General features: G+C 37.7%; 1 protein-coding gene across 1 annotated transcript in view; it reads right to left on the bottom strand.

Moving 5' to 3' along the window:
- Window positions 1–12,199, bottom strand: part of LOC131663408 (nucleoprotein TPR) — a 490,761-nt gene that overhangs the window by 254,880 nt on the left and 223,682 nt on the right. The window contains exon 10 of the mRNA XM_058933811.1: window positions 11,224–11,751. Coding sequence (XP_058789794.1) covers window positions 11,224–11,751 — 528 coding nt within the window. The remainder of the gene's footprint in view (window positions 1–11,223; window positions 11,752–12,199) is intronic.

Genomic DNA, 12,199 nt, shown 5'->3' with positions numbered 1-12,199 from the left:
AACACTACTATCATTTGCCGGAGAACATATTCTCCAAATTTCCAAATCACCAGTAAGATGAAGCGTTCGATGTCTGTAGTGGCAAAGCGTTGAGATTTTGGTGAATGACAATATGGACGTATTGTGGTTTGGTAGCTGGTGACGACTGTCATAAGACGATGTATTTTTGGAAACTGGTGATAACGGCAGATCGTTAGTAAACTTAATATTTATTGTAACGTACCAAAGGAAAAACCAACGTTTCTCTCGAATGTTAATTTCAGGTGGATAAATGATTTTGTGACTCGGAAAAGACGAGACATGTTGAAAACGCACCGAAAAACAAGGAGCCAGTACAATTTGATCAAAACAATTTGATGTGAAAAGTATGTCTTCGGTAGAGCGAAAGTGACAACGTCAGTTTTAAGTCACTCACTGAGAGAGAGAGAGAGAGAGAGAGAGAGAGAGAGAGAGAGAGAGAGAGAGAGAGAGAGAGAGAGAGAGAGAGAGAGAGAGAGAGAGAGAAGCCATGACACCGACTTAACTCGGAGCTGCCGCTGCTGAAGACGCTGCTGCTTCTCGCTCGTTCTCGACAATTTGCCAGTACTTCAGGCGAATCGCCAATACTACTCACAGCTCGCCAATTGGAAAATGGTTACGGGAATTATTGACATGCACCTCGTAAATTCTTTACACGTACTGGTGTAAGAAACAGACGTTGGCTGAGCGCGATCCACTCACCACTAATAAACACAACAAAATACGCGTACTTTTCGTACACCGGATGTATATCCACAAAAATTTAAGTCTTCGGCAAATGTACGTACTAAAGAACGAAACCGAAAAATTTTTCGAAAAACGAGCTTGCATGGTTACTCAGCGACTACTGCCTTCCAACTCTACCTCCAGCTGATTCCCCCGTGAATCAGCTGTGCGTGCAACTGGCGCCTCTTTCCATCTCTCTCTCTCTCTCTCCCTCTCTCTCTCTCTCTCTCTTCTCGTTCTTCACTCGCCGTTGCTCCTTTTCATTACGTCACACAGTTTCGTTCCACCAATTATTTGACGCCGTTCCTCAAGTAGAAAAAAAAGACATTAGAGTACGCACACACATGCATCCTCTCAGCCTGCTAAGGAGCGTGGACGTCGACGAGAGCCCAACGGAAAATATCGGTCATGCAGTGATTCTCTGTTACAAACAATAAATTATATTATTTAGAAAAATAATTTATTATATTAAAATTAGTTTATCAATGTTTCTGGTTTTTCAAGATTTTGTTAGTCCACCAATTTACGTTAAGCAATCAACGTTAATAATTCATATTTATATTTTAAAATGATTTACAGATCAAGATTCATATTATTTATGATGCATTTAGTAAGCATTTAATTCTCTTTACTTTAATGACATAAATGTTATAGTAATATAATTCTGTAAAGAGTTTTCATAAATATTACACAGACCTACAAAATTTAAAAAATGGAAAAGCCCAGAAACTAGACAGCAAGTTCCCAAAGATTTTTGGTGCGCTGAAACTGAATCTGACCTTTGAATTGCTCCATCACCCTAGCTTTAAATATTCAAGATACATTATTTCTCACGACATTTCACATAGTATTACACCGTGAATCAATTTTATTTTAAAAAACGAATAAGACTATCTCAAAGTACTACTTTTACCCTTCCAAACTCTTTTTTCAGATTTGAAAAATCTTTTTTTTTCCATCGAGATATGGTAGATTGAATATGAGTGATTCAGCGATTTCGTTATAGCATGAAAATATTGGCAAAGCTCCGAATAAGGAGTTATAGTGTAATTATATGTTTTTTTTTTGGTCATAGAATCGAAATTTAACGTCAGAATGACTCTATAATCTTAATTCCCTTAACCGTGTCGAACTCCATAACCTGCGACGCTGTAACACCCGATCCTCACACCCAAATTTCCTTAACCCTCAAGCTCTTTAACGTGCTATAGTATAACCCCCGACTCTCTCACTCCAATTTCCTTAACCATCGAACCCTTTAACCTGCAACGGTATGAAGAAAGCATCTACGTTAACAAGTATCGGATTCACTTAGGGCCTACTTTTCCTTACTTGAGGATAACCGTGTATGACATTGCTCAAATACTACAAATTTTCGTGCTTCATTCTCCATCTGTGTTAGAGATCATGTTTGAGCGACAAGCTAACGGATAAGTCACTGGAATTGAATTTTCGGTATTATTTCTCGTATAACACTGCATGCAGTACTTTCGTTGATTTTTATCATAATTTCTGACTTTTCAGAAATTTTACATTACCCCATTCCAGTATTAGAATAAGTTTTTAATATTATTTGTGTTTTAACACTGCTTGCAAACTCCAAGTTTTTGTGTTTCACTCTTCATCTCTGTTAGAGATCACGTTTGAGCGGCAGGCTAACGGGGAAATCACTGGAATCAAATACTCTCTATTATTTCTCATATAACACTGCGTGCAGTACTTTTACTGATATTTATTATTTACTTTGTCTTCTAGAAATTTAGTTATATTTTCCCATTTTGTTATTACAATAAGTTTATAATATTATTCGTGATTCCCTAGTTAACTTGTAGAATTCTATGTAAAGGAAAAATCGATTCCTTTTATATCTGCAGTAAATTTAAGGTAGCTCGACTTCGTCGATCAATTACTGATATCATTAAAGAACAGTTTAAAGAATGCTACGAGACACCTATAAAGAATTTAAACAAACCATGGGTTCCTAAATATATTTGTGAAGACTATCGCCGAAGTTTGAAAAACTGAAATAAAACTAAAACCGAAGTTGTTCTCCAACCAACAATATGGCGTGAACCTAAAAATCACCATGATGACTGTTACTTTTGTAAATATGATACTTTAATTATAATAATAAAGCTTCTCACCTTTATCTGAACGTTTCTAGTGTAACAGCTCAGTAAGGAAAAAAAAAATTCTGATTCTGAGTCAAAAAAACTTGAACCAATAGAAGTTTCGGTAACAGACAAAAGTAGCAGTAGTGAAGAAGAAGACTTTTCTGACTCAGAAAAGCCCAAACTTTTCGACCAAATTATTTGGATGATCTGATTCGTGATTTGAATCTTTCAAAAGATTCTTCAGAACTCTTAGCTTCAAGATTAAAAGAAAGAAATCTTTTGTTACCTGAGAAAAAAGTTTTTATTTACAGGAAGAAAGATATTAAATTTCGGCCATATTTTACTTGCGTAGATAACCCTGTTTACTGCAACGTTATAAAGCATCTCATCAGTTTATATCGAGTGCAAGGAGGTTATAATCCAGAGAATGGGTGACTTTTTATGGATGCATCTGTACAAAGTCTCAAGGCAGTACTTCTGCACAATGAAAATGAGTATGCAGCTATTCCCATTACTCATTCCACTCTCATGAAAGAGTCTCATTATTACTTTCGATTCCTTCTTGAGAAAATCAATTTTAATGAACACAAATGGTTGGTTTGTGGCGATTTTAAGATGATTAATATATTAGTTGGCTTGCAATCTGGAAATACGAAGCATCCCTCTTTTTTGTGTCTCTGGGACAGTCGTGCATGAGAAGAACATTGAGTTGGAAAAGAATGTCCGAAAAGAATCGGAATGGGTGTTGGATAACACAATGTCGTCCATGAGAGCATTGTTGATACTAAACATATCTTGTTACCTCCACTACATATAAAACTGGGCTTGATGAAGCAATTCGTCAAGGCATCAGATAAGGTAGGCGATTGTTACAAGTATCTTCAGGGCAAATTCCTAAATTGTCTGAAGAAAAATTAAGGAAGGCATATTTGTAGGGTCAGACATTTGAGCACTTATGAAAGATGACGAATTCCTCTTGATAATGACGACTAATGAGAGAAATGCTAGGATAAGTTTCAAAAGTGTCAACGAGAATTTTCTCGGAAACCACTGGGACCCTAAATTCAAAACTATTGTATCGACAATGCTACACAATTTTCAAAAATTAAGATGTTTGATGAGCCTGAAAATACACTTTTTGTTTTCATATTTGGAATACTTTCCGGAAAGTGTTGAGGCGTTCAGTGAAGAAATGGGTGAAAGATTTCATCAAGATTTCAGAAACAAAGAGGAACATTATCAAGGCAGATGGAATGAGAGCATGGTACTGACTATTGTTGGGCTCTACACCGACACGATACATTGACAGATCATCATAGACGCATATTTCATAAACGTTCATTTCAAGATAAAAAACAGCGTTTTCATAAAAAAAAGAAGTGAAAAACTGTAGGATTGTAGATATTCAGATGCAATACTCACAAACTGAATAAATGACATTTGAAAGACGTAATTGAATGCGGCGTAGAATACAAGGTATGAATATTAAAGTGATTGAAATGTGCAGACATACGGTTACATCTTGAGGTGCTGATTGAGGAAATTCTGGCAAAGGAGTCTGAGGTTACAGACTGGCAGGGCTGAAGGGTTGAACATAATTTGGAGACTTGAGATAGTCTGCGTAGCGAATTTCGGTATGAGGAACGGGAGATATAGCGTCGCGGTAATAGGGCTCGAGTGTTGAGGAAATTGGGGCGTGAAGATCGAAGGTTATAGCGTAGCAAAGTTACGTCTCCGAAGATTGAGGAAATCATGGTGTGAGGGTTGGGGGTTATAGCGTGGCAGAATTACGCACTAAAGGATTAAGGAAATTGGAGTGTGAGGGTCGGAGATTATACCGTATCAGGTTAAAGGCCTCGAGAGTTAAGGAAATCGGGATAAGAGGGTCGGGGGTTATACCGTAACCGGTTAAAGGGCTCAAAGATAAAGAAAATTTAGGAGTGAAGGTCGAGGATTATAGTGTGGCAAAGTTATGTGTTCGAAGGTTAAGGAAACCGGGGTGTGAGTGTCGGCGGTTATAGCATGGCAGAATTACGCAGTAGAGGGTTAAGGAAATTAGGGTATGTAGTCGGGGTTATACGGTAGCAGGTTAAAAGGCTCGAGGGTTAAGGAAATTGTGGTGTAAGAGTCGGAGGTTATAGCTCCGCAGGTTAAAAGGCTCGAAGGCAAAGGGAAATGAGATTATAGAATCATTTTGACGTCAAATTTAGATTCAGTAACCAAAAAAACATAAAATTACACTGTAACTCCTTATTCGGAAATTCGTCACTATTTTCATTTTGTAACGAAATCGTTAAATCACTCAAATTTAATCTACGGTATCACAATGGCAAAAAAAAAGATTTTTCAAATCTGAAAAAAGGGTTTTGAAGGGTAAGAGTAGTACTTTGAGATAGCATTACTCAATAGCCTGAATCGTGTTTTTTGAACTTTTAGGTTAGGATTTCTCGAAAACCGAGGATTATGGAGCAATTCTGAGGTCAGATTTGGTTTCAGCGCACCAGAAACCTTCGGGAATATACTGTTTGGTTTCTGGATTTTTTTCCTTATCGGCCTGTGTTATTAATAAATACATTTTTGAACAATTTTTGTTGATAATTAGTTACTTAATTATCCGATGTTGATGCGGAACACCTCATTTGACGTGGATATTTGACAGTTAAAAATTGCTCTAATATTCTGTTGGTCTAATAATATCCAACAGAGTAAGAGTAAAAAATCTAATTTCACCGTTTATTTAATTATGTTTCTGGTAAAAGTAAAAACTACCATACAACATATTTTATTTAGTATCAGTTCCTGAGTAGTTGTCTGATTTTTTTGTCCGATAGGATTTAAGTTGCAAAAAAATTTAGATAGCGTGGACTGTGTAGTTGCTCCTATTGTTTTTATCTTTCTCTTTCATTCAGTCCATTGGTATGGTACACACACACACACACACACACATACACACACACACACACGTGCGCGCGCGCTTATACTAATATATACAAAGAGCATAGTAATATGCATCGGGACGATATTCATGAATTGACTTGCATTCGCGGACCGTTATAAAATGAAAAAACAAAAAATTATATAAAAATAATATATAAATAACAAATTCCAAAAGAGTTAAAAAAAGAGATAAAAATGCAAAATAGTCATGGCTTGCAGAATTACAGGATAATTACTTCTGTACTAATGGCCATGCTTAACAAGTAAATGCGGGACAGTATGACTGTACTTGCTTACATTTTTATTCGACAGTAAAACCTCATCTTTCTTTACATCTACCAGATACGCTGCCGACGGTAAATTCAGCCATGTCCACGGTCCAATTAATATGAGGTCAATCTGCATTCAACTTAGACTATTCGAAACTATCTCGTCCTTTAACCTATTACCGCCCAAGCGACCAAAATATGATACGTATTTGCCATAAAGAAAGTTTTCGTTTCTGCTACATTGCAATAGTCATTTTAGGGGTAAAATTGGCTGATCTACACGATTTTTTAATTAGGTTTCTCCTGCAATCCTCCAAAAATTTGCTATCGGCAGTTGAATCTCAAAAAACAAGAAAATCGTGACCAAAACGTAACACCTCGAAGCCAAATTTTTTTGATTTTGCTCAAACTAACATGATTACATTTCATGAGATATACACCTGAAATATAATTTGAGATACCATTACATGTAGATATACAACACGAAATGATTAGGGTAGTAGGGGAGGATTGGAAGGATTGATAAAGGATGAGACATCGATATAACAGAAAGTCATTGTTTTTTATTACAATCCATCAAAAAAGGAATGTTTCTGTACTTTTTATCTACCGAAATTAAATTTGTCATCCTCCAAAATTTCCTTTTTGATAGATTGTAATAAAAAACAACGACTTTCTGTTATATCGATTTCTCATCCCTTATCAACTCTTCCAACCCCCCCTACTACAATAATCATTTCGTGTTGTATATCTACGAGGTCTGTCCGGAAAGTATCGGGCCTACGTTTATATCTTCGCGCCAGAGTGTTCGAGCGACCTCTACCAGACAGAAACGTCAACAGTAAAGCCTCACGAATCTATTGGTTACTTACTGACACCTGCCGGACATGCGAGCGTGGTCCGATAAGTACTTAGCCTCACCGCCCGATAGCGCCACTCTCGCAAAAGAAATATTATATCACGTAGTACAACTTTCTCGATGGTTACTGTCAAGATTTCAGCCGGATCCGAGTTGTAGTTTATTTTTGAGAGCGTGTGAAAGCAAGTGTGTCCGTTGATTTTTGAAAAATAGAAAAAGAGCAGTATCAGTCGGTGATTCGATTCTTGTTTTTGGAAGGGAAATCGCGAAGCGAAATCAAAAAGCGCTTGGATGCTGTGTACGGTGACTCTTCTCCTTCGATGGCGACTGTCAAAAATTGGTTTAACGAGTTTCAACGTGGTCGCACGTCGATTTTTGAAGAGCCACGTCCAGGTGCTCCGAAAACGGCTACCACGGAGGATAACGTGACAAAAATTCACGATCTCGTATTGGTAGATCGACGATTGAAGGTGCGCGAGGTAGCTAAGATCGTAGGTATCTCAAAAGACCGCGTGGGGCATGTCCTGCATGACATTTTGGGCATGAGAAAGCTGTCGGCGCGATGGGTGCCGCGTTTGCTCACTCCGGACAACAAGCGCAATCGTGAGACAACTTCAGAGCAATGTCTGACGCTGTTTAAGCGCAATCCGAAGGAGTTTCTGCGTCGTTTCGTGACAGTCGACGAAACATGGATCCATTGGTATATCGCACACCAGAGACCAAGGAACAGTCGAAACAGTGGACTTTACTCGGCGAAAGTGCTCCGAAGAACGCGAAGACTACCCCATCGGCCGGAAAGGTGATGGCCACCGTTTTCTGGGATTCACAAGATGTGATCTACATCGACTACCTGGAGAGTGGAAAACGGTCACAGGGCTGTACTATGCCGAATTATTGGGCCAATTTGACGTCGAATTGCAGAAAAAACGGCCAAATTTGGCGAAGAAAAAAGTGCTCTTCCACCATGACAACGCACCGGCTCACACCTCGGCTGTCGCCATGGCCAAATTAGTCGAATTAGGCTACGAACTGCTGCCCCATCCACCGTATTCTCCAGATTTAGACCCGTGCGACTTCTTTTTGTTTCCAAACTTGAAAAAGTCACTCGCCGGGCAGAAATTTGAGTCGAATGAGGAGGTAATCGCTGCCACGGAAGCCAACTTTTCAGACCTCGAGGAAACGTATTTTTCAGATGGGTTAAAGAAGTTGGAGCATAGATGAGCCAAGTGTGTCGAACTAAAAGGAGACTATGTTGAAAAATAAAACGCCACTTTTCCAAAATTTTCGTTTTTCTTTTATAAGTACTTATTGGATCACCCTCGTATAGTGCATGCGCAGCGTGTCTTTGTTTACAGTTCCTTTTTCGGGTTCGTGGGATTTTGATATTGTCAAAAATGACTGAAAAACAAGATCAACGAATTTTCATCAAATTTTGCTTTCAACTCGGAAAAATGAGTTCGGAAACTAATGAAATGATGCAAAAGGCCTTCGGAAGCGAGTGTATGAGTAAAACACAAATCAAAGAGTGGTATAAACGGTTCAAGGATGGTCGCACTTCTGTCGATAGTGATTCTCGTTCCGACCGACCTTCGACGACAAAAACAGCAGATAATATTGAGCGGGTGCGACTTGCAATCGAACAAGATCGCCATATGACTGTGCGAGAACTAGAAGAAGAGTTTGGGATACCAAAAACTATCATTTCAGAAACTGTAACCGAAAATTTAGGAATGAAACGCGTGTGTGCGAAATTCATCGCAAATTTGCTCACAGCAGAGCAGAAGAAAGTTCGCTTAAAAATCGCTCTGGATAATCTGGAAATGGTCAATAATGCTGATAATGTGCTTAGAAAAGTTATTACAGGTGATGAATCATGGATTTATGGTTATGATCCGGAAACAAAACAACAATCTTCACAGTGGAAGCATTCTGAATCGCCAAGACCAAAAAAAGTAAGTCAAAGTCGGAGCAATGTTAAGTTCATGTTGATTGTTTTTTTGGATTGTGAAGGTGTTGTACGTTACGAATATGCACCAACAGGTCAGACAGTCAATAAAGAATACTACGTTCAAATTTTGAAACGTTTGCGTGATGCAGTAAGAAGAAAACGGCCGCACTTTTGGGAAAGTGGCGACTGGCTTCTCCATCACGATAATGCGCCAGTGCATTGATCCAATCTTGTGCAGCAGTTTTTGAGCAAACACAATATCGCATTGCTTCGACAACCTCCATACAGTCCCGACATATTCCCTTGTGACTTTTGGCTGTTTCCAAAACTAAAAAAACCACTCAAAGGACACCGATTCGATGACAAAACAACGATTGAAAACAATGCGACGAGTGTACTTTAGGCTATCCCTAAAAGTGAGTTCCAGGACTGTTTGGAAAAGTGGATACATCGATGGAACTGTGTTATTCAATCAAGTGGGGATTACTTTGAAGGATGCCACCCACCAGATGATAAAAAATAACGCTAGCACGAAAATATAAAGGTAGGCCCGATACTTTCCGGACAGACATCGTATATGTAATGGTATCTCAAATTACGAGGTGTGTTCAAAAAGTACCCGGAATTATTGTTTTTCCAAAAAAATATTTATTTATTCGTTTACATCAATGTGGTCCCTTTCAAAGTAATCCCCCCCCCCCCCAGATATAATACACTTATGCCAGTGTTTTTTCCAATCTTCGAAGCACTCTTGATATTCACTTTTTGGTATGTCCTTGAGCACTCTTAGTGATTCGGCCTTTATTTCATCAATCGAGGAAAAACGTCGTCCTTTCATGGGTCTCTTCAACTTTGGGAACAGGAAAAAGTTACACGGAGCCATATCCGGTGAATATGGAGGTTGGGGCACGACTACGGTATTGTTTTTGGCCAAAAAATTACGAACAAGCAACTACGAGTGAGCAGGTGCGTTATCGTGATGCAAAAGCCATGAATTGTTTTTCCATAAATCGGGGCGTTTTTTTTGGATTGCTTCACGCAAACGTCACATAACTTCAAGGTAATACTCCTTATTAACCGTACGAGCTTCTGATAAGAACTCATGATGCACCACGCCCCTGCAGTCAAAGGAAACTGTAAGCAAAACCTTCACATTTGATCGAACTTGACGTGCTTTTTTCGCTCTTGGTGACGTTGAATACTTCCAGGTAGACGATTGTGCTTTGGTTTCGACATCATAACCGTACACCCATGTTTCATCACCAGTTATGACCCTTTCAAGCAAACTTGGATCGTCATTGACGTCGTTTAACAGCTCCTAAGCGATGTTCATGCGACGGTTCTTTTGGTCAAAATTTAGCAATTTCGGAACAAACTTCGCTGACACACGTCTCATGTCCAAAACGTTAGAAAAAATTTCATGGCATGAGCCAATTGATATGCCAACTTCATCAGCAACTTCTCTAATTGTGATTCGGCGCTCATTCAGAACCATTTTTTCCACTTTTTTCACATTTTCATCGATTGTTGACGTGCTGGGTCGACCGGAACGTTCGTCATCTTCAACGTCTCCGCGGCCATCTTGGAAACGCTTATACCACTCGTAAACACTTGTTTTTTTCATAGCAGACTCACCATAGGCTTTTTGTAACATTTCACATACTTTGTTACACTTTCTTTCATTTTTTACGCAAAATTTAATACAAATTCTTTGATACATTTCTTTTAAAAAGCGAAAATCGCCGAGCTCATAAAAACAGGTCAAACCTTAGCGACTACCGCAGACAAAGTAAACTGTGAATATAGCTGAAAATTTTATCATACTTCAGGGGCATGTATACCAACACAATAAAAAAAAATTTTGACAATCGGACTCTCCAGACCCGCGAAATTTAAAAATTCCGGGTATTTTTTGAACACACCTCGTATATTTCAGGTGTATATCTCATAAAAAGAAATTATGTTAGTTTAAGCAAAATTAAAAAAATTTGGTTTCGAGGCCTTCGTGTCACGTTTTGGTCGCGATTTTCTTGTGTTTTGAGATTCAATCCCCGATAGCGAATTTTCTGAGAGTTGCAGGAGGAACCTAATAAAAAAATAGTGTAGATCAGTCAATTTTATCTCTAAAATAACTCTTGCAATGTAGCAAAAACGAAAACTTTCGTTCTGGGAAATGCGTGTCACGTTTTGGTCGCTTGGGCGTTAATGGATTAAAGGTTATACCTCTCTGTGTCAGTAGCTTAGAATCGAAGGAAAAGGGTAAAACAGCCGTCGTACAGTTATTATGGTTATTTTTATTTCTTATAGAAATGTAATGCAATATTCTATTAACCACTAAATATAAAAAAATACCTGATATAACGGGTTTTTGTAACGTAAGAGATGTTGCTTCTTTTAATTTGTTATTCAATTCTTCTATCTTTTTGATACATTCTTGTTCTGATTGACGGGAATTATCGAGATCTGTTTTTATTTGTTGATTATGTTTTGTTTCTTCTAACAGTCGTTCTTTAGAAATATTAATTTGACGCTCTAAGTTTGTAGACAATTCTCGAAACCGATCTTGCTCTTCTTGTAAACGTCTTCTCAGGGCAGCGCATTCACGTGTTGCATCATCTAAACGTTGTTCAGTTCGCAACTGTTGCTCTGCCTGTACACGTTCTAAACTGGTTTTTATAACTTCAACATCAGCTTTTAAAAGAGCATGAGTATGTCTTTCTCTTTGTAAAACTTCTCTCTCTTTCAATAAACGACCTTCAGAATCTCGCAATAGTTGTCTTTCTTGTTTTAAGTTCTCCACCTGAACTTCTGCTTTTGAAAGACGGCTTTGAGCTGAGAGGGCTTCATCTTTCAAAATCATTAAACTTTGTTCATGTTTTCCTGAAAAATATAATAAAAATACAAATAGTACTAAATATATTAGTTATTTATAAATATATTTATGACATTTACAAAAAAAGGCATAATTTAAATGAAAATATTTTTGAGATATAGCCGTTCCAGAATGTTATGTATAGCTTTTTACTGATCTTATCTAACCTCTCAAAGCAACTTCAATTCAAATTGGCATTGGCTAATTATAACTTTTTTGTAAGAAAAGTTCACAAAATGAAAGAATGATAGAATATTTAAAAATGGATCATGAATTATTATAATTTCTATGAATTTCTATTAAGTTTAGAGTAATATTGTTAGAAAACTAGAAATTTATAAATATGTGGATGTGTAGCGTTCAGTAAACAACGAAATGAACGTATCTCATAATTCTCGTAAATCGAGCTTATGTTTTTTTTTCCAAACAACAAAAACACTACAAATCATAGTTACT

Source organism: Phymastichus coffea, unplaced genomic scaffold (assembly GCF_024137745.1).
Source record: "Phymastichus coffea isolate CEN01 unplaced genomic scaffold, Cenicafe_Pcof_1.1 PCOF00035, whole genome shotgun sequence".
Taxonomy (NCBI): Eukaryota; Metazoa; Arthropoda; class Insecta; order Hymenoptera; family Eulophidae; genus Phymastichus; species Phymastichus coffea.
The sequence above is the reverse complement of the archived record's forward strand: the minus strand, read 5'-3'. Positions and strand labels throughout refer to the sequence as shown.